General features: G+C 36.3%; 2 protein-coding genes across 5 annotated transcripts in view; one reads left to right on the top strand and one right to left on the bottom strand.

The window, feature by feature from the left end:
* The window catches only part of LOC307163798 (ecto-ADP-ribosyltransferase 5-like), a 172,652-nt gene that overhangs the window by 58,641 nt on the left and 89,338 nt on the right, over window positions 1-24,673 (bottom strand). The window lies entirely within an intron of this gene.
* The window catches only part of LOC307163452 (uncharacterized protein), a 38,212-nt gene that overhangs the window by 6,978 nt on the left and 6,561 nt on the right, over window positions 1-24,673 (top strand). For 3 of the 4 annotated variants that reach the window (XM_079879488.1, XM_079879489.1, XM_079879490.1), the window contains one exon: window positions 19,097-23,457. In XM_079879488.1, the coding sequence (XP_079735614.1) occupies window positions 19,102-20,388 (1,287 nt within the window). In that variant the 5' untranslated portion in view covers window positions 19,097-19,101 and the 3' untranslated portion in view covers window positions 20,389-23,457. Of the gene's footprint in view, window positions 1-19,096; window positions 23,980-24,673 lie in introns of those variants that run through there. The other variant, XM_079879491.1, reaches the window with a different exon arrangement.

The raw sequence follows: 24,673 nt of genomic DNA, 5'->3' as shown, positions 1-24,673 counted from the left end.
ATGAAACTTTTCACCATTGTTGAGATTCATATGCTGATTGTTGATATCTGTGTGTCTGAACCAAGTAGGAGTAAAATAAAATTGAATGCACTATATGATTGTTATTTTTCAGAAGACCTGATTACAGAAATGTTGATTTCATTTTGTAGATAGACAGATTTATTCTAAATATGACATACCCATAATTTCAATTAATATATACAGGAAAAATTTGAAAATCAGATAGTCCAAGATGATTGTGACATCATCACAAAAGAACAAAAACACCTAATCAACTTCCTCTTAACTTTTTCTTGCCATATCAAATGTGTTTTATAAACTCACTGTTACAGCAGTCAGAGAGAGATGAAAGGTAAGAAGTCCAGGGACAAGAGACCAACTAAAGCAAATACTGATCTCCATCATGGTGACAACAAATTTTATTATTAACTAAATCTCTGTTAATTCTCAACAATAACTTTTGTACATGTATGAAATAAATAATCATAAACTGGTTTGTAAACTGGTTTCACACTCAGTGTTACTGGAAGTCAGTTGTAGTTCTTGTGTTTCTCTTTTTTCTGTTCTTTTTTCTCTGTCCTTCAGTGATTCTGCTCATCAGGTGTTCATCAGTTTCTCAATTCACTCACTTCTTTTCATTCACTCTGTCAAGTGGACTATATTAGTGAACTAATGTAGGGAATAGTGAATGAGGGTATAGGGTGTGATTGGGAAAACAGCCTCTGAGTGTCGATTTTGAGCACTGTTCATTTACAGTATATTCCTGTAGGCTATTTTTGTTTTCTACGGTATATTACTGTTTTAATGGAAAATGGTATGATACTGTCTGAATTACGGCTTTTTTTACAGCAAGGGTTAACAGTGTATGTTACCAGCCCGACTGCATCTATCCCCGGGATAATACATCTATTAGATGATTTTGGGAAATTTTCTGGGTATAAATTGAACTTACAGAAGAGTGAATGTCTACCCATAAATCAGTCTGGCCAAAAACTAAAACAGAATGACATACCCTTCCACTTGGTGAATTCTAAATTTAAGTATCTTGGTGTTAAAGGTGAACTAAGTAACTTTTGTACCTTAACTGAACAGCTTCAGAGTCATTGGAATGGTTATATTACTTATTTCGGGTTGAATGGTGGTCGTTTCGCACCCCCCTGGTGCCCGTGAGCGGAAAATCCGCACTTGCAACTTTGAGCCGGCGGGCCGCGTCAGGAAGTATCGCGTGATATCAGGTCTCGCGATGTAAACAATTGCTTTAAGGCCAAAAGAAATCTGCTAAAATGCTGTCATTATTGCGCTCCCTCATGTTGTTCGAACCCGAATGAAGAAGACGTTTTAAAGAATGTCCCGTCTGCTTTGATGTCGTTGATCTACTAGCCTCTGGTGTCTGAGAATCGCCAACAAGTTTTTACAACAGTGTTGTCAAATATCTATTCCGAAGCTTTGTAGATAGACAGATTTATTCTAAATATGACATACCCATAATTTCAATTAATATATACAGGAAAAATTTGAAAATCAGATAGTCCAAGATGATTGTGACATCATCACAAAAGAACAAAAACACCTAATCAACTTCCTCTTAACTTTTTCTTGCCATATCAAATGTGTTTTATAAACTCACTGTTACAGCAGTCAGAGAGAGATGAAAGGTAAGAAGTCCAGGGACAAGAGACCAACTAAAGCAAATACTGATCTCCATCATGGTGACAACAAATTTTATTATTAACTAAATCTCTGTTAATTCTCAACAATAACTTTTGTACATGTATGAAATAAATAATCATAAACTGGTTTGTAAACTGGTTTCACACTCAGTGTTACTGGAAGTCAGTTGTAGTTCTTGTGTTTCTCTTTTTTCTGTTCTTTTTTCTCTGTCCTTCAGTGATTCTGCTCATCAGGTGTTCATCAGTTTCTCAATTCACTCACTTCTTTTCATTCACTCTGTCAAGTGGACTATATTAGTGAACTAATGTAGGGAATAGTGAATGAGGGTATAGGGTGTGATTGGGAAAACAGCCTCTGAGTGTCGATTTTGAGCACTGTTCATTTACAGTATATTCCTGTAGGCTATTTTTGTTTTCTACGGTATATTACTGTTTTAATGGAAAATGGTATGATACTGTCTGAATTACGGCTTTTTTTACAGCAAGGGTTAACAGTGTATGTTACCAGCCCGACTGCATCTATCCCCGGGATAATACATCTATTAGATGATTTTGGGAAATTTTCTGGGTATAAATTGAACTTACAGAAGAGTGAATGTCTACCCATAAATCAGTCTGGCCAAAAACTAAAACAGAATGACATACCCTTCCACTTGGTGAATTCTAAATTTAAGTATCTTGGTGTTAAAGGTGAACTAAGTAACTTTTGTACCTTAACTGAACAGCTTCAGAGTCATTGGAATGGTTATATTACTTATTTCGGGTTGAATGGTGGTCGTTTCGCACCCCCCTGGTGCCCGTGAGCGGAAAATCCGCACTTGCAACTTTGAGCCGGCGGGCCGCGTCAGGAAGTATCGCGTGATATCAGGTCTCGCGATGTAAACAATTGCTTTAAGGCCAAAAGAAATCTGCTAAAATGCTGTCATTATTGCGCTCCCTCATGTTGTTCGAACCCGAATGAAGAAGACGTTTTAAAGAATGTCCCGTCTGCTTTGATGTCGTTGATCTACTAGCCTCTGGTGTCTGAGAATCGCCAACAAGTTTTTACAACAGTGTTGTCAAATATCTATTCCGAAGCTTTGTAGATAGACAGATTTATTCTAAATATGACATACCCATAATTTCAATTAATATATACAGGAAAAATTTGAAAATCAGATAGTCCAAGATGATTGTGACATCATCACAAAAGAACAAAAACACCTAATCAACTTCCTCTTAACTTTTTCTTGCCATATCAAATGTGTTTTATAAACTCACTGTTACAGCAGTCAGAGAGAGATGAAAGGTAAGAAGTCCAGGGACAAGAGACCAACTAAAGCAAATACTGATCTCCATCATGGTGACAACAAATTTTATTATTAACTAAATCTCTGTTAATTCTCAACAATAACTTTTGTACATGTATGAAATAAATAATCATAAACTGGTTTGTAAACTGGTTTCACACTCAGTGTTACTGGAAGTCAGTTGTAGTTCTTGTGTTTCTCTTTTTTCTGTTCTTTTTTCTCTGTCCTTCAGTGATTCTGCTCATCAGGTGTTCATCAGTTTCTCAATTCACTCACTTCTTTTCATTCACTCTGTCAAGTGGACTATATTAGTGAACTAATGTAGGGAATAGTGAATGAGGGTATAGGGTGTGATTGGGAAAACAGCCTCTGAGTGTCGATTTTGAGCACTGTTCATTTACAGTATATTCCTGTAGGCTATTTTTGTTTTCTACGGTATATTACTGTTTTAATGGAAAATGGTATGATACTGTCTGAATTACGGCTTTTTTTACAGCAAGGGTTAACAGTGTATGTTACCAGCCCGACTGCATCTATCCCCGGGATAATACATCTATTAGATGATTTTGGGAAATTTTCTGGGTATAAATTGAACTTACAGAAGAGTGAATGTCTACCCATAAATCAGTCTGGCCAAAAACTAAAACAGAATGACATACCCTTCCACTTGGTGAATTCTAAATTTAAGTATCTTGGTGTTAAAGGTGAACTAAGTAACTTTTGTACCTTAACTGAACAGCTTCAGAGTCATTGGAATGGTTATATTACTTATTTCGGGTTGAATGGTGGTCGTTTCGCACCCCCCTGGTGCCCGTGAGCGGAAAATCCGCACTTGCAACTTTGAGCCGGCGGGCCGCGTCAGGAAGTATCGCGTGATATCAGGTCTCGCGATGTAAACAATTGCTTTAAGGCCAAAAGAAATCTGCTAAAATGCTGTCATTATTGCGCTCCCTCATGTTGTTCGAACCCGAATGAAGAAGACGTTTTAAAGAATGTCCCGTCTGCTTTGATGTCGTTGATCTACTAGCCTCTGGTGTCTGAGAATCGCCAACAAGTTTTTACAACAGTGTTGTCAAATATCTATTCCGAAGCTGTGGGGGGAGCTCTAGAGAGAAACCTGCGAGCAAAAAGCGAGAATACAGCGAAGAAATCCCGAAACTACTGAGCCCCGCTTTAATGTTACGCTTTCTTATTCCGCCTTAAAAGCAGCAAATTTTACACCTTTGGTTTCATACATGAAGTCCGCTTTTTTAAGATGGGCAACTCTCCCATTATCTCCACTAGGTAGGATAAACGCTGTTAAAATGAACATTCTGCCAAAATTTCTTTACCTCTTTCAAGCTATTCCTCTGTTTTTACCCAAATCTTTCTTCAAGAATATAGACAAACTAATAGAGTTTCCAAAATTTTGCTCCAAAAAAGTCGGCTAAGTGGAGGGCTTTCCCTGCCTAACTTTATGTATTATTACTGGGCGGCGAATATTCAGAAATTAGTGTTTTGGGTACAGACCCCCCTCTTTACCATGGCGCCGCTTAGAAGCTAAGTCTTGCATTTTAACATCTCTCCCTGCTATGGTATTCTCTTCTCTCCCTATGTCCCTTTCACATTACACGAAAAACCCAATAGTATGCTCTTCTCTCAAAATATTCTTTCAATTTCGGCGCCATTTTAAAGGGATAGTTCACTTTGAAAATAAATTTTGGTATGTTTTAGCTTACCTCAAGGGCATCCAAGATGTAGGTGTCTTTGTTTCCGCAGTCAGAGGTGGAGAGTCCAGGGGTCAGAAAGTAAAAGTCCTGCCATATGTTTATTCCACCCATGAACTCACACAGCAAAAACTCCAGTGTTAAATGAACTCTCCTGTGAGTTTATTTGGCTCCAGACTCAAGAGTGTTAAAGTTAATGAGATAATTAAGTGATTGTTTGAGTGATGATTGAGCATTATTGAAAACACCTGATGTTAACAAGCAGAATTACTGAAGGAGAAAATCTCTTTTTTAAGTTGCCATTATGGTGATCAGTGTTTGCTTTAGTTGGGCTCTTGACCCTTAAACTAATAACTTTAGATTTTGTTTGGCTGTTGTATCTGGGTTATAACTCTCAGATGAACAAAGAGAAACGTTGATCAGGTGGTGTTGGTTATGTTTTGACATAATCATAATTTGACCTGAATCACAAAACTTATTTAGAGAGTTAAGTTTACTTTGTTGATTATAGCTGCCTGTGATTCTAATATTATGCCATGGTAATCATTTTCAATGTATTTAGAAAGATTTCTTGAAAGTTGTTCTGATCAAAGGACTTTGAAAAATTATATTATTTGGACACACTGACACCAAGAATCATCCTGTGATTCTCAACAATGGTGACAATAATAAAGCATGTTGCAGTGCATTCTGGGTGCCACCAATCAAAACTCATCCATGGCTCCCATCATGCATTGCGGTATGAATAAATTATGATCTGAATTGTCTTGTTTTCCTAATTGAATATTCTTTTTGTCACCATTGTTGAGATTCATACACTGAATCTTGATGTCTGTATGTGCCTTACCGAAAGATTTTCGGTAACACTTTAAAATACGGATCCTTCGTTAATGAATAACTACACAGGAACAAATGAGTAACACAATGTTAACAATCTAGTAACTACAGTTATCTAACAAGTAACTCTGATTAACGAATTAGTAAGTAATAGCACACAGATTTAAGTGGTAGTTCACTATTAACTAATCAATAACTACTATTTTTTTAATACTTCCCAGAGAACTACTGAATTTTTTACAGATTTAAGTGGTAGTTCACTAATAACTAATCAATAACTACAATTTTTTAATACTTCCCAGAGAAATAATGAAAAAAATTCACAATTCATGCAAAACTTAATAACTAATGCAGGAAAAACTACTAGCACTAGATTAACATTACTGCTAGATACTGTACACTAATTATCAATATGTAGTAGCGTAGCAGACTTATGATTTGGGAAAGCTGTCAATAATTAGCCTATGCACTGCTGTCTTTTAGAGAACTATTCATAAACTAAATAATTTTTAAGAATTGTTTTTATAAATGCACTTGTCTGGAACACTTACCCTGTGGCCGATTTTCCGGCATTCCTCTGGACTGGCTTTGAATAACTACTCATCATGGTGAGTACTGGAACATACTGAGTCATCAGCCATCCAAATACCAGTTATTTTATTATTTAATCTACCTCTCAAAATTGTTTTTATGTATGTCTCTTTGTTCATGTATATATATATATATATAAATAGGTGTGTGTATATATATCCTGTGAATGATTAGATGATTCTACCCTTTCGGGTTGGCTCTTCATTAGTAACTACAGCATGGAATCATGATAACTACACTCTAAAAAGAGATGTGTTAAAAATGACACATGTTGTGTCAGTTTTAACACATGTGGTGAGTGTGCTCAGGGACAACACATGTTGTGTCAAATTTAACACAATAAATGTGTAAGTCATTTTAACACACAAATTGTGTCATTTTAAAAAATAAAGCAAAAGGGCCAGATGCAAAAATATTAACCGTTTAATCAATAGTCGAGAACAGAATGCATGTGAACACAAAGTACAACACAATGTTTCAATCTCAATGACTGGACAGACTCACTGTACTGGACATTATTCAGTTATTCACACTTCAACCCCTAATTGATAATGCTGCTTTTGACAAAAGTTCATGAAGAAATAAAGGTTAACCGAGTTTGCACTTTGAATTTTATTAAAATGTAGCAACTGACAAAATCTATGTATATAAATAACTTGTATTTCCACTGGCCTGTTTGTTTGAGAACATAGCAAACACTGCATACCATTCACAGTGATGGTGAGTGTCAGCGCTCAAAATGAGGAGTTGAAAACAACACAACTTGTAAAAAGAGATGTTAAAAATGACACATGTTGTGTAGATTTTAACACATGTAGTGTGTGTGCTCAGGGACAACACATGTTGTGTAGATTTTAACACATGTTGTGTAGATTTTAACACATATTGTGTCAGTTTTAACACATGTAGTGAGTGTGCTCAGGGACAACACATGTTGTGTCAAATTTAACACACAACCTGTGTCGATTCTTAACACATCTCTGTGTTTATAAGGACTACACATTTTGTGTTACCTTTAACACAACTAATGTGTTATTCCTCTTACACAGAAGTGTGTTGAAACCTTTTACACACTAATGTGTTATAGTTACACAACTTGTGTCAGATATGTGTCACATGTGACTGTAGTCGGTGTGTATTTGCCAGAGTTACTTCCTGTGTTTTTACAACTGAGTGTTTGGATGAACATTGAAACGTATTGTTAACTTGTGTTTATGGAGTCCAGTGACGTTTAATAAAGAGTTTGTTTGGACATTTTATTAGCTGGATGGTTTAGACATCATGAATCTACATAGACAAGCTCTTATTGAGAATTAACTGAGGTTTAGATGTTGATGTTTCACTGAATGTTTTATTTGAAGTCACCAGAATCGTGATTAATGGCTCCTTTATTTGAGCTCTTGACCCTTGACTCTTCTTTTAGTTTTTCTCTGGCTGCTTTAACTGTATTTTAATAAAATACATTTGTTATGGCGAGTTAAAATATGATAAGATGTTTCTTGATGATGTCATAATCAACAAGTGCAGCTCTGATCAAGTTTATGAGTAAATGGATGGTGCACATTTAATTTATTTATGTGCTGTTAGTTATAATTATCCTGTGACACTATATCATGCTGTCCAGTAGTGCAGAATAATAAAATAAATGTTTTCTGAAAATTTTAATCTGCAGCAGAAACTAGTCAAACACAGACCTCAAGAATCAGCGCATGAATCTCAACAATGGTGACAAATGAAAAGCTTCATGCCGCAATGCATGCTGGGAGTCATGGATGAGATTTGCACTATTGTGGCACCCAGCATGCATTGCTGCATGAAGCATTTTGTTTGTCACCATTGTTGAGATTCATACGCTGATTCTTGATGTCTGTTTGATACCTTAGACTGTAAAATTCTGTACGAACTGTGTATTTATTAATTAATTTTAAGATAATCGCATTATGCTAATCTATTATGTATTACACTCTTCTTTCAAATATAAAACTCTTTCTGAGCTTCAGCTGAACAATTTTACATGTTCATGATGATAATATTATCATCGGAGCATATTTTTCTCATGATTATTTCTGCTGTTTCAAATGTGTTAAATTAAATACACATTTACAGCAATCAGAGAAAACTAATGTTAAAGAGTCAAGGGTAAAGAGCCCAAATAAAGCTGACACTAATCACGATTCTGGTGACTTTAAATGAAACATTTAATGAATCGTTAACACCAAAACCTGTTAATGCTCAATAAGAGCTTCTGTAGAGTCTGACAGAAATAAAGTTAATCTGGTTATTAATAACAAGTGAAAGCACCATTTGAAAAATACATTGAAAAAGAGGCATGATGTGATTGGCTGAAAAAAACAACAACCGTTAATCTTTAAGTTTTCATGAATTAAGATTTAATTTATTTATTTGAATATATTGCTTTATTTATTTTAGAGCATTTTATGGGATACCATATAAAATATACCTATAATATTCTTTCATAAAAATTGCCCTCCACCCAGTGCTATTCTATCCAGAGTTACATTTTAACACACATTGTGTCAAAATGCCATCAACACATCTTGTGTGTTGTTTTTTAACACATCTCTTTTTAGAGTGTTTCCAGTGTTACATTTTAACACACATTGTGTGTTAAAAATCTACACAACATGTGTCAAAATGCCATCAACACATCTTGTGTGTTGTTTTTTAACACATCTCTTTTTAGAGTGTACACTCTAAAAAGAGATGTGTTAAAAAACAACACACAAGATGTGTTGATGGAATTTGACACATGTTGTGTAGATTTTTAACACACAATGTGTGTTAAAATGTAACTCTGGAAACACTCTAAAAAGAGATGTGTTAAAAAAACAACACACAGCATGTGTTGATGGTATGTTGACACATGTTGTGTAGATTTTTAACACACAATGTGTGTTAAAATGTAACTCTGGATAGAATAGCACTGGGTGGAGGAGAGTTTGTTTTTATGAAAAAAATTATAGGTATATTTTATATGGCATCCCATAAAATGCTCTAAAATAAATAAAGCAATATATTCAAATAAATAAATTAAATCTGAATTAATGAAAACTTAACGGGTGGTTTTTTTTCAGCCAATCACATCATACCTCTTTTTCAATGTCTTTTTCAAATGCTGCTTTCACTTGTTATTAATAACCAGATTAACTTTATTTCTGTCAGACTCTACAGAAGCTCTTATTGAGAATTAACAGGTTTTGGTGTTGACGATTCATTGAATGTTTCATTTAAAGTCACCAGAATCGTGATTAGTGTCAGCTTTATTTGGGCTCTTGACCCTTGACTCTTTAACATTAGTTTTCTCTGATTGCTGTAAATGTGTATTTAATCTGCGCATTTGAAAAAGCAGAAATAATCATGAGAAAAATATGCTCAGATGATAATATTATCATCATGAACATGTAAGATTATTCAAATGGAGCTCAGAAAGAGTTTAATATTTGAAAGATGAGTGTAACACATAAAAGATTAGCATAATGCACTTAGCTTAAAATTAATTTTTAAATACACAGTTCGTACAGAATCTTACAGTCTAAGGTATCAAACAGACATCAAGAATCAGCGTATGAATCTCAACAATGGTGACAAACAAAAAGCTTCATGCAGCAATGCATGCTGGGTGCCACAATAGTGCAAATCTCATCCATGACTCCCAGCATGCATTGCAGCATGAAGCTTTTTGTTTGTCACCATTGTTGAGATTCATACGCTGATTCTTGAGGTCTGTGTTTGACTAATTTCTGCTGCAGATTAATATTTTCAGAAAACATTTATTTTATTTTTCTGCACAGCATGATATAGTGTCACAAGATCATTATAACTAACAGCACATAAATAAATTAAATGCACACCATCCATTTACTCATAAACTTGATCAGATCAGCACTTGTTGATTATGACATCATCAAGAAAAATCTGATCATCTTTTCACTCGCCATAACAAAAGTATTTTATTAAATACAGTTAAAGCAGCCAGAGAAAAACTAAAAGATGAGTAAAGGGTCAAGAGCTCAAATAAAGGAGCCATTAATCACGATTCTGGTGACTTCAAATAAAACATTCAATGAAACATCAACATCTAAACCTCAGTTAATTCTCAATAAGAGCTTGTCTATGTAGATTCATGATGTCTAAAACATCCAAATGTTCAAACAAACTCTTTATTAAACGTCACTGGACTCCATAAACACAAGTTAACAATACGTTTCAGTGTTCATCCAAACACTCAGTTGTAAAAACACAGGAAGTAACTCTGGCAAATACACACCGACTACAGTCACATGTGACACATATCTGACACAAGTTGTGTAACTATAACACATTAGTGTGTAAAAGGTTTCAACACACTTCTGTGTAAGAGGAATAACACATTAGTTGTGTTAAAGGTAACACAAAATGTGTAGTCCTTATAAACACAGAGATGTGTTAAGAATCGACACAGGTTGTGTGTTAAATTTGACACAACATGTGTTGTCCCTGAGCACACTCACTACATGTGTTAAAATCTACACAACATGTGTTAAAATCTACACAACATGTGTTGTCCCTTAGCACACACACTACATGTGTTAAAATCTACACAACATGTGTCATTTTTAACATCTCTTTTTACAGGTTGTGTTGTTTTCAACTCATCATTTTGAGCGCCGACACTCACCATCACTGTGAATGGTATGCAGTGTTTGCTATGTTCTCAAACAAACAGGCCAGTGTGAATACAAGTTATTTATATACAATATTTTGTCAGTTGTTACATTTTAATTAAATTCAAAGCGCAAACTCTGTGAACTGTTATCTCTTCATGAACTTTTGTCAAAAGCAGCATTATCAGTTAGGGGTTGAAGCGTGAATAACTGAATAATGTCCAGTACAGTGAGTCTGTCCAGTCATTGAGCTTGAAACATTGTGTTGTACTTTGTGTTCACATGCATTCTGTTCTCGACTATTGATTAAACGGTTAATATTTTTGCATCTGCCGCTTTCGCTTTATTTTTTAAAATGACACAATTTGTGTGTTAAAATGACTTACACATTTATTGTGTTAAATTTGACACAACATGTGTTGTCCCTGAGCACACTCACTACATGTGTTAAAACTGACACAACATGTGTCATTTTTAACACATCTCTTTTTAGAGTGTAGTAATGACTCAAGTGTTAATGCATACTTTTATAGGACTTACAAATTATTTGGATCCATATTCTAAAGTGAAGATCATGTTAACTAACTAGTAATGACTCAAGTGTTACTACATACCCCTATAGGAACTACTAATTATTTGGATCCGTATTCTAAAGTGAAGATCATGTTAACTAACTAGTAATGACTCAAGTGTCTCAAATGACTCAAGCTATAATAAAATAACTGATATTTGGATGGCTGATGACTCAGTATGTTCCATTACTCACCATGATGAGTAGTTATTCAAAGCCAGTCCAGAGGAATGCCGGAAAATCGGCCACAGGGTAAGTGTTCCAGACAAGTGCATTTATAAAAACAATTCTTAAAAATTATTTAGTTTTTGAATAGTTCTCTAAAAGACAGCAGTGCATAGGCTAATTATTGACAGCTTTCCCAAATCATAAGTCTGCTACGCTATTACATATTTATAATTAGTGTACAGTATCTAGCAGTAATGTTAATCTAGTGCTAGTAGTTTTTCCTGCATTAGTTATTAATTAGTTTTGCATGAATTGTGAATTTTTTTCATTATTTCTCTGGGAAGTATTGAAAAATAGTAGTTATTGATTAGTTATTAGTGAACTACCACTTAAATCTGTAAAAAAATTCAGTAGTTCTCTGGGAAGTATTAAAAAATAGTAGTTATTGATTAGTTAATAGTGAACTACCACTTAAATCTGTGTGCTATTACTTACTAATTCGTTAATCAGAGTTACTTGTTAGTTAATTGTAGTTACTAGATTGTTAATATTGTGTTACTCATTTGTTCCTGTGTAGTTATTCATTAACGAAGGATCCGTATTTTAAAGTGTTACCAGATTTTCTTTTTCTTTATCAGAACAACTTTTAAGAAATAATTTGAATTATATTGAAAAATCTGGAACTTAATCTGTAGAATTACTGTGATGTTGTAATGACCAATATACATTTAAGTCAGAGATTAGGCTCTAATTGAGTTCAGTGATTCAGATCAAATTATGATTATGTTCAAATATAACCAACACCACCTGATCAACTTTCTTTTTGTTCATCTGGCTGTAATAACTCAGATCAACAGCCAAACAAAATCTAAAGATAATCATTTGAAGGTCAACTGCCCAACTAAATCGAACACTAATCTCCATAACAGTGTCTAAAATTGTGATTTTTCTCCTTCAGTGATTCTGCTTGTTAACATCAGGTGTCTTCAATAATGGTCAATCATCACTCAATGAATCACTTAATTAGCTCATTAACTTTAACACTCTTGAGTCTGGAGCCAAATAAACTCACAGGAGAGTTCATTTAACACAGGAGTTTTTGCTGTGTGAGTTCATGGGTGGAATAAACATATGGCAGGACTTTTACTTTCTGACCCCTGGAATCTCCACCTCTGGCTCTGAGCAGTGTTAATTTAACACTGGGGAATTTACTGTGTACTCTTACTCTAATATATGTATCATGATACACTCCTCCTGATTCATTATTACTCAATACAAAACTATATTTATTAATACAAAACAAAATAACTCCACATGATGTTTCTCTCTGGGCCATCTAGTGCTTTCAGACAATGATGTGTGTCTTTAATCATTTCTGTGCATGGCTGCATAATGTAATGCCGAAATACAAAATAATATGTTTTAAAGTTTAAAAAGTAAATTAAAATAAATCATGATCGTTTTCTAAAGTATGTTTTCATGGGTGTTAATCGCTTCATTTTTGTAGGAATAAAAAACAACTATCACACTGTGATAAGGGCTGAAGGTGAACGCAGCGAAACGTATTGGTATTGGATGAGAAACCGAACCGTCCCATGTTGCTCCCAATGCTCCAGTAACATTACATTATGTAAATTGCAATGCATTTATGACAAAGAACTGCACCGATGCAGATGTAGGCCTAATATCATAGCAATCTGACAATAAATGCACTCACGACAAACCTTGTACTCTCTGATGTTCGCTCTGCTCGGCGCCCCTGCAGATTGAAAAATGCGCTAACTCCAAGCAGACTCAGATAAGGGGAGGAGCTTGACCGCCGTTTCAAATTAGTTTTTTTAAAGGGGACTGAAGCGATCAAAAATGTATTAATCAAATATTTTTAAGGGGGGCTGAAGCCCCCCTAAAAAGGGCCTAGTGACGCCCCTGAACTCAAGAGTGTTAAAGTGTTAAAATATGAGTGTTAAATTAACACTCAAGAGTGTTAAAGTTAATGAGATAATTAGGTGATTCATTGAGTGATGATTGACCATTATTGAAGACATTTGACATACTGTACCCCTATTTCTTAGCCTGGGAAAACCCAGACAACTTCCGGCAAATTTAGATTTGCTCTGCAAGTAGTCTGGCAAAGAGCTCATTCAAGTCCATTTCCCCATGCCGAGAAATCGCGGCACCAATCAGAAACGTTGAGGCGGGCTTTACAAGATGACGATCGCTCTGATTGGTTTTAGGTCTAACCTATCCAATTGTGCCCAGAGGCATTTGAGCAACGTCCATTCCGTTGGTGAAGCGCACCAACTTTTAAATGCAGCATTATTATATTCAGATCGCAAACACATGAGGACAGTCTCCATGAAAGACCCACTGGCAGATGAACGTGCTACTACATTTCTCTCCGAAACGGTAGGAAATTAAATTAGATTTAATAGAGGATTTTAACTGTGACAAGATGATTGACAGGGCAGTTTACGTGACAGGACGCACGCAACAGATCCGTCCGATAAAGATGACGAAGTAGTATGTCCCAAAGCTTGCCTACTTTTTTGCTACACATTCAAAAGTAAAAACCTTTTCTTCACAAAAAGAGTACATATTTTATGGCATAGTGTAACATAGGCGAATTGGGACGCAGCATATGGCTTTACACATGCCGATCGCTCTGATTGGTTTTAGGTTCTATCCAATTGCGCCCAGGGGCATTTGAGCGACATCCGTTGGTGACGCCCCTTTGGAAATGAGTTATTAAAGAAGCTTTGCCAGACTATAACTCAGTTACTACTGAGAATGGTCTGGTTTTAACCAGGCTACCTACACTGTAAAAAATGTTCGTAATTTTAACTGTAAAAAACTGTAAAAAAGCAACGAAAAAAAAAAGTTAATTCCTTAACGGTATGTACCCTTACTATATACAGTGAAAAACTGTAATAGCTCTCACGGGACATTTCATGTAATTTTACATTAATATACTGTTAAATGTACGGATTTTGGAAGTACACTGTAAAAAAAAAACGTAATGTTGCATTTACCGTACCTTACCGTAAAAAATACTGTAGCAAATGTTTACTAATTTTACAAAGTTTTACATCATCGAACTAAAAATTACGTTGAAAAACTGCCAGCTGGTTGCCAGTACTTTACCGTAAAAAATACGGTATAAATATTTATGTTTTACGGAATTGGACTAAAGTTTACGGTAAAAAACTGGCAGCTGGTTGAAAGCGATTTACCATAAAAAATATGGTAGTAATATTTTAGGTTTTACAGCAGTGATCTAAATATTACGGAAAAAAACTGGCAGCTGTGGTTGCCAGTACTGTACCGTAAAAAATACGGTAGAATTTTTTTTGCTTTTACGGCACTGAACTAAAGTTTACGGTAAAACACTAGCAGCTTGCAAGTGCTTTACCGTAAAAAATACGGTAGTAAAATTTTAGGTTTTATGGCATTGAACATTGAACTGAACTTTTATATAAAAAATAAAAAATAAAAACCTGCCAGCTGTGGTTTCCTGTAATCTAATTATTGAGAATTACCAGAGGTTTAGACGTTGATGTTTTATTGAAAATAATAAAGTTTGAAGTTACCATTATGGAGATGAGTGTTTGCTTTAGTTGGGCTCTTGACCCTTGACTTTTTAACTTTAGATTTAAGGCCATTGCACACTGAGTCCGAAATTTTCGTATGCATTTTTTCGTGTTCGTCAGCCTTAAAATTCGTCACGCACAGAAACCTTGCACACTGAGTCCGATGCGTATTTATTAAACCTTTGCGGAAAAAAACGCAAAAAAATACAAAATGGATTCGTCAAGCAGTGAGGATGATTTTGTTGCCCTCTTTCTTCTTAAAAAGAGAAAAAGAAAGAGGAAATATTGGGTCCATCCAATCCTGAGATTGTGCCGAGAGGAAGGAGAGTTTCACCTCCTTATCAAGGAGTTGCTAAATTATCCCGAGCGATTAAAAATTTACCTCAGAATGTCAGTGGAACAGTTTGATGCTTTGCTAGCGATACTGGAGCCACATATTAAAAAGAAGACCACCAATTTCCGTGAACCAATCGATCCTGAACAGAGACTGGCATGTCTATGGACGGACACACACACACGCGGCCGGCAGAAGCGCTGGGCAGACAGAACAGCTGTTTACAGGTTATATTTTATTCAGTGTCTTTGTAATCCGCATTTTGTTTTTCATACAGTACTTGTGCTGCGAGACGAAGTGTATCAACTTGTCAGACGTCATTCTGGATTTTGTCGTTCGCTTGTACGGTGGCTCTGAATTGTCAAAAAACCTCTCAAAATACTGGCTGTGGATGTGAAAAACGCAGAAAATCGAACCCGATCCGAATTTTTTTATTACAGACGAAAGTTTCGTAGACAGTGTGCAAGCATGATTGACATAACATGAGGTCGAATTTTTTTTTTTACGTGCGAAAATTTCGGATGCGAATTTCGGACTCAGTGTGCAATGGCCTTTACTCTGACTGCCTTAACTGTGTGGTTATATAACACAAACGTTATGGCATGAAAATCAGAGAGAAATTGTGACCAGGTGATGATGGCAGGTTAATGATGAGATAATCGTCATATTGTGGCCTGAATCACTGATCTCATAAAGAGTCTTATCTCTCACTTTATGAGCAAATTGATAATATTAATTATAATATTAAAAATAAATATTTCATATTATTGAGTATACTATCTCTGTAAGTGAGCAACAGATAATCTGAAGAACTTTAAAAATACATGGTGTAGAAAAAAAGTTTTGAACTATAGTTTGATTTAAACCAACACAGAAATCAAGATTCAGCGTATGAATCTCAACAACGGTGACAATCAACACAATAATCAGATAAAACTCTGAACATCACAAAACAAGCTACTAAAAAGCTGCAACAAAAACAACATCAAAAATAAAAGCAGATATAATAATGAAAGAAAATACTAAGGCAATTCAGCATAATGTATTCCTGCTGCAATGCATGCTGGGAGATACTGATGAGTTTTGATTGGAGGCTCCATCAAGTGCACTGCACTTTTATCATCACCATTGTTGAGATTCATATGCTGATTCTTGATGTCTGTGTGTGTCTGAAAGATCCAGCAATTCAAACCGTTATTGTACACAATGTTATAAAAATTCTTCTGATTATCACAGCAATGATGGATCACATGCTGTAGAAGCATAGGGCTACTACAATCAATAATGTAAAATTAATAACACATATAATCAAAGATAAGAGCTCAGTGAATTAAACATGGTGATTGCCATCACTGATACACAACCATCATCACATGATTTATTTTCTCTCTGATTTCCTAGCCATAATCAACATGTCTTATAAACACAGAGTTACAGCAGGCAGAGAAAACCTAATGTCAGAAAGTCAAGGGTCAAGAGCCCAACTAAAGCAGTCACTGATCTCCATCATGGTGACTTCAAATGAAAGAATAAATCGTCAACATCTAAACCTCTGTTAATTCTCAAACAGAACTGTAGATGTCAGACAGAAATAAAGTCAGTCTGGTTAGTAATAAGTGAAGCTGGTACTGCTGTTTGTGGAGTTGTTTAATCCTCCTCTGCTGAGATCTTCACAGATGTAATGTCTTCTTTTCTCTTCAGTTGATTTCATCTAAGGCTGTGGCTGAAGTCAGTTGTAGTTCTTGTGTTTCTGCTCGTCTCTTTTTTCTGTTCCTGTTGTTTCTCTAAATGGACATTCCCAGAATTCCCTGTGTGACACTTCACATTTGATACTATTTAATTTAAATAATTATGTTTCTTCTTGGTTTTTGTTATCAGTTTTATACATTTGGGGTTTATATTACATCATATATTGTTTAATGAATGTTTATGGCATTATTTGGAGTCATGTGTGTGTCACCATGATGGTGTTTTGTGTTTGTGTGTATGACACTGTGCACCTTCTAAATATTAACATTTGCCTCAGTTTGTGGAAAACTAATGGTATACTTAAATCATCGTGTGCTTTTCTTTTTTATCTCTTGTGTTATTATGATGGTTATCAGTATATTACAAAGATATAAAGCAGACTTTAATACTTTAGTGAAATTTAATGATAACATTTATCGGTTTATGTAATATAACGGTTGTCCCATGAAAACTAAAAGGTTCCTACTGTATTTTTTATGGTAAAGTACTGGGAACCACAGCTGATGTTTTTTTTACCACACATTTAAATCCTGCTGTTTTTTTTAACAGTGTATTTCTGACAGTGTAGTTTCATAGCCCCTAAACCTCTGTTATCATGAAAAAAAACCCAGGAAATTTCATTTTTGACAATATCGGACTTTTAAAGAGCAGATAATGCTTTTCACTTTTTATTTTGTTGTTTGATTATTATTAAGTGTACAGACACTATTAGGTTTATTGCGCACTGTCACTTTAAGACCGAGTGTGCAGATCCATTTGCAATGATGCACATCCGATATTCTCACAACTGTACATTCTGCAAAGACTGTGTTTGAAGTCAGTTGTAGTTCTTGTATTTCTGCTCGTCTCTTTTTCTGTTCTCTTCTTTCCTTCAGTGATTCTGCTTGTTAACAGGCTTATTAAGGCTGAGATGACTCCATATTTAATATACACAGACTTTGTGGCTCAGATAAGGTCCAGTTCTGGTTTATTTCTTTGCTCTTGGCTGACATGTGGCATTGCTATGGCCTGCTTGTGGCCCAGATCTGGCAAACAGGAGCGGTCTGCCCAAGTGCCATCATTCCACGCCGCATGTGGGCCAGATCAGTATTCCACAAGTGCCAGATGTGGGCCGGTTCAATGTTGCTATCTAGGAGTAGGTCTAAATGTTTAGTGTTTTTTTATTATACAGATTTTCTTATTAAAACACTGTTGTATTTCATGCTGTAGAAACATTACTGTAATCAATTATATTAAATAATAACACACATGACAGTCTAGAAGAGATCAGCTGATCAGAGCACTACATCTTATACACTTACATCGTTATCATCATCATCATCATCATCATCATCACATTGCTGATATCATCTGGTCACAAGACAAAAATAAGAAAACAAATTATCCAAAGGTACACCGCCACATTTGCGCCAGAAAACTACTTTTCGGAGAGCCTCTACTCTTCCCTGTGGATGACCTGTGAACTACTTTCTGAACGATCTAAATATCTGCGTTTTGAATTTTAGAAAACTGAATTTGAAGTTCTGAATTTCTTCTTCATCTTGAAAACTTGAATCTGTATTTTTTAAAACTGTATATTTGCAGTCTAAGAATTCAGAAAAAAAAAACACACAGCTGTTTGAAAATACATGTCTATAGAATTCAGCCATACAAAAAACATTTACATTCGTTACATTTAAAATGCTCAACATCTGTCTGAAGAAATCTAATTCAGAACTATTTAAAATTCCACATAATATTCAGTTTTGTTAGATTACACTTGTCTGTAGTTCAAATTTACACATTTCAAAATTCAAATCATTTTGTCATATTATAAGCTCCACAGTGTCGTCTGTATGCGGAAAACTCAAAGGAAAAATTTCTCCTTTTTAAGCGTATCGTTGTCGTGTAAACGTACCCTTACTCTTCACTTTTTTTCTCCTCTACACAGAAAGAATGGGACATCTACACACTTCTCTCGTTTTGCTTCTCCTCTTCTGTTCACCATGTGCTGGGAAAACTTTCTTTACTCATCTCAGAACAAAGTGTATAGAAGACTGCAAGCTCAATGGTGGCGAGTACAAGTGCAAGTCTATTGATAAAGATGGACAATGCCAAGAAATGTACTGTTCACCTCAGGAAAAGATGGACTACTGGGGTAGGCAATGCTGGGAAGACAGTAAGTGTGGAAAGCATGGTCAAGACTACTATTGGTGCGGAACTGGTACCTTTCATTGGGGATACTGTGGGCTGGTGATGGACGACAAGAACCACTATGGATCTAAGACAGGTTCACTGTGTTACGACCACTGTGACCAAAGATATCAAGACTACTATTGGTGCCATACTGCGGACGGATGGGATTACTGCTCGCCATCAGAAAACACAGATTACAATAATAAGCAGTGTAAAAAAGACAGTCCATGTGGAAAGCAGGGTAATAACTACAACTGGTGCTGGCTGACGGAGGGAAGCTGGGGTTACTGTGGGCTTGTGGAACCAAAGATGTTTCTTCACCTGTCTATGAGTCATTATAGTTGTATAGACGAGTGCCAGTATTATGAGAGTGGTGATTACTACTGGTGCCACACTGCCAACAGCTGGGACTACTGCTCTCCAGAGGTAGATGTAACCTATAAAGGCAAGCCCTGTCGCTCAGACCACTCATGTGACTTACATTATTATATGTACAACTGGTGCTGGACCTCAGAGTCAGATTATGATTACTGTGGACCCATTGAATCTGGAGAGTGCACTTACATCACCTCTCAACATCGCAAGAGGAGAGCCCCAGGTGGCAAGAAGAAAAAACAAAAAACTCCAAGTGACAAAAAACTGATATGCACACTTAAGGACGAGCCTAACAAGATAACATCCACCCTTACTGCAGTTCCAGCGCCTAAAGACATCGCTAATGGCAGTAAATGGAGTAACGAGGCGGAAAACTTAATCAGTCGCTGGGACAATGGCTATCTGGTGGACCAGGCAAAATCAGAACTGATCAAATCAGATCATCTCCGTATCGACATGCAGGGCACGTTTAACCGCAACAATCAGAGATACTACAACCTGCAGATCCAGATGAACACAAACCGGGGTCCTGGTCAAAGCACCACCGTGTCTCAGGTAATCGTGCCTAATGGAGTTCCAGAAGAACACATCCGTAGAGCCTTCCAGGAGAGCTTTGATCGCAGAGCTCGGATTCTTGTTGAGGTTTCAACCCTAAATCAGTGTTCACTGTAAAAAATATGCTGTAAAAAAATGGCCAAATTTTGACAGTAACAATATCCATTAAAACAGCAACATACCATATAAAAAAATGCATTCTGGGTGATATTTGTCATTTTCGAGAAAGTAGCCTACAGGAATATACTGTGAATTAACAGCGCTCAAAGTCAACACTCAGAGGCTGTTTTCCCAATCAAACCCTATACCCTCATTCACTATTCCCTACATTAGTTCACTAATATAGTCCACTTGAATGAGTGAACAATTTCATAGTTAAATCAGTTAATTTGCTAAATTAATTAAAACCCAACAAGTTAAGACAACTCATTTCATTTGAGGACACCGATAACATCAATTCAATTAAGTTTATAAAACACAATAGTTATAATTACCCTGAACGTGAGTCCACTAAAACTAGGATATTTCTTAATACACAATTAAACTTTACACTGCATTTAAATATCGTATTACTGACAGTGAAAAACACTGAAATTACAAACTTTAAATGAACTTTTAAGCTCTTGCAGTTACTGTTAGCTCACAATATCACACACAATGTCAAATCCTATAAGTTAAGCTAACCTTCGTGAAAAAAGTGTGCTTAATTGTATTAAAAGCTGACTTTTTTTTGTGTGCTTCAAATCATAAAAGTATACTTTTTGAAAAGTGCACTTGCAGATAATATAATATAATTAAAATGAAAGACCACTTAAGTGTACTTAAAGGAATACACTTTTTTTTATTGTCACCATTGTTGTGAATCATATGCACAATCTTGATGTCTGTGTGTGACTATATGATACATTTGCTCAAAACATCATGTGCACATGCTTTTTATATACCTTCAAATAAGTCATAATTATAATGTTTTTGGCACCAATAATGCAGTTCCACAAGGTTGGTGGTTATTAATGCCAAATATAAACACAAATCTTTAAACACAATATTAGATGCCCATTTTGTGATGATTATGTCATCATCAACATTGAGCTGATAACACCTCAAACCTTTTCTAGGCTTTCTCTGCCACAACAATTGTGTTACACACTGTTACAGCAGCCAAAGAAAAGTTAAAGTAAAAAGAAAGGGGACCAAGAGCCCAACTAAAGCAAACACTGATCACCACAATGGTGACACTTCAAATGAAACAAATATCAACATCTAAACCTCTGTTAATTCTCACTAAGATCATCCGACAGCAATAGTCAAAGTAATTATGTCTAAATGAGACCATAAATGACGTTGAAATATGTCCACAATGGCCACATTTGAACTAGTTTTAACCTTGTACGAAGGTTCGATGAACGTCTATATCGGACGTGCAGAACACATCAAAAAAAGACGTCATATAAACTTTCATTCTGGCTCCTCAGTGGACGTCATTTCAACGTCCGATTTTTGTAACAAAGACATTGAAAAGACGTCTTTCGGACATCATTTTGCTTAGTGGGTCTGGCCTGGTTGTAAAGTAGTTGTAGAATTTTTGACTGCATCAATAATAATGTATACGATGGGTTATATATTAAATGTTCTAGCATAAAATTGTTAGACGAGCTTTCTTCCAACTTGCCTTCTCCATCACGACGTGTGTGTTCGCGCGATGTTGTTGGTTACCTAGTAACGAACGTACGGTGGCCGAGAGTGTTCCGTCAACTTCCGTGTGTTCGCGCATCTATGTTGCCTTGTAACGAACGCAATCTGGCCGAGATAACGCGCTGGCGGCAGGAAACTTGTGCCTGCGCCTCGTTTACAATGTTATATATAAAGCTTGCAGGACAACTTGGTTGGCATTGCCTTTTCAGCGTGAGAAATGCACGGTGTGGCGTGTGAGCGTGTGAACTGGCTGAATTGCGTGTGTCTCACGGCCAATGCGTGAGACTTGAGAACCCTGGAGACACTGCGCGGAAGTGGGAGATGGCCGCTCCTCCGCGAATTGCTACGGGACACTACACGGTTTAATTTCGTGCTGTTTGTCTCTTTTACTGTTTTATCCACTCCTTGACATGTATGTTAAGAGTGTGCTTGTGCGAACTATCCATAAGGACTACCAGTCCTGTGCCTCGGGTTTTCCTTCTCGCCTCGATCCGTCTTTTACTTCACCTGGACAGAACACACACCCTCTGGCAGACGTTACAACAACAACCCTCTCCGTTTTCCACAACTGTTTTATTCAACCAGTTCTAACTGCAAAGATGTCACTCTCTCCATAACACTATGAAAGAAGAGTAAAAAAAAAAAAAAGTAAATAAACTTAATGTCATCCACATGAATTCCAAAGAGATCAGATACAATCAAGTGTTTTCTTACTGAAATGTGAGTATTACATTATTTACAAGGACGTTTGGGCAAAAGTAACCATTCAAAATACAACTACTGTACATATTAGCTAAGTATAACTTCACAAGCCTTTATATTCTTTATAACATTTAACACAACAACAAATCTCAGCTTGAACGAAAGCAGCAAAAGTATCACACTTTCTATTACCTGGCTGCGTCACTTCCGTGATCCACTTGTAACAGAAAGTTAACTTCAAAATTAACTCATGAGGTTAGTTAATGTAAATGCTCCACTGTCCCTGCCACACCATGTACTACATAAAATTCCATTTACACCTGGTCACATAAATGTGTTTTTGCGAAACGGATTTAAATCCGATCTTCAATTCCCGCGCTATATGCAGATTTAATGAAGTGCACGTCACGAAAGCAACAGATATGAGTAATGAGCTGCATTTTATTGATCATCAGCTAAAATTTCTAAATCAGAGACCGCAATAAGAGAGAGCGGCAACAGCCCTGGTAAGATCATTTAGTTTCTTTACTTTTAATGATGATGATTGTGTGTTAAGAGTCTGCGATTTACTTTCACTTTGATTTGCGATAGTTTGCACGTTGGCTTAATGAATAGATGCTCATCTGCGGTGACGCGCGTGTTCCAGTAGCGTCGTCATATCTGACTATAACCTTACATATATAACACGCTCTCACACGTTTATATTTCAGCATTTTTGGGAGGAGTACAATTTACATATGTGGTTTCAACAACCAGATGCATTTACACTTGTCCAGTTTCGTCTGGAATGCGTATCAGACCTCCTCCTGAAGTGGTTTGAGCGATCGGATTCAAATCCGTCTTGAATGCGTTTCGGAGGGCATTTACACCTGGTCTCTTCACGATCGGATAGCTATCCCATCTGAGAAAACGCATGAAGTGGCCAGGTGTAAACAGCCCCTAAGTTAGATTACACCTTATAGCTCTCTTCTGGCCTAATCAAACACAACACAAGATGATTCCTGGCTGCATTATGAGTCTGTGATTTCTGTTATTCAGAATTTTCTATACACCTCCTTCTGACTGGAGTCTGAAATACACCACTGAGAGGTTAAGTTCATTGCTGAGTCGTAGTCTGTCCGGCAGGTTGAAATTTGAAATTGGTAACTTAGCCAGGCTTGACTGTTTGCATTAAATGTGACTTAAATGTGCAATGTGTCCCTATCTGATCCTGACGCATAATAAATAAAACTTGTGTTATTCACACACAGCAACAATGGCTCCACCCAGACGTCACCGACGCGGAAGCATGGATGAACCACTTACCATGTCGTGAGATATTGTTATTGTTTTAATATTTAATGTTAATGTTTGTTATGGCTTTCCCATTGATGCAGAGGATTAATAAAAACCCAACCCAGCTCATTGGAAGAACTTCCCAGCCAGCACAGCCATGTGGGGCCCAAATGGGTTTGACCTGGGCTATCTAACTGGGACCCACCCAGCCAGCACAGCCATGTGGGGCCCAAATGGGTTTGACCTGGGCTATTTAACTGGGACCCAGCCAGTTTTGTCCTCGGTTTCCATGTAGGCCCCACATGGGTTTGCCCAGATGAAATGAACACTGCTTAGTGTGCACAGTACAGGCTGTTTAATGTAACACTGAATCAGTGTTGGAGGAAATGAGATAATTAAGTGATTGAATAATGATAGTGCATTATTGATGAACACCTGCTGTTAACAAGCAGAATCACTGAAGGAAAGAGAAACACAAGAACTACTTCCAGCCACTGCCTTGGATGAAATCAACTGAAGATAAAATACATTAAATCTCTCAAGATCTGATTAAACAACTCCACAAACAGCATTACCAGCTTCACTTATTACTAACCAGACTGACTTTATTTCTGTCAGATGTTTTCAGAAGTTCTTATTGAGAATTAAGAAGAGGTTTTGATGTTGATTACTTATTTGAAAGTAATAGTTTGATATGATGTTACCATTGTAGCGATCAGTGTGTGCTTTA

This window comes from Squalius cephalus, assembly GCF_949319135.1.
Source record: "Squalius cephalus genome assembly, chromosome: 1".
Taxonomy (NCBI): Eukaryota; Metazoa; Chordata; class Actinopteri; order Cypriniformes; family Leuciscidae; genus Squalius; species Squalius cephalus.
This window is presented reverse-complemented; position numbering and strand designations above follow the sequence as displayed.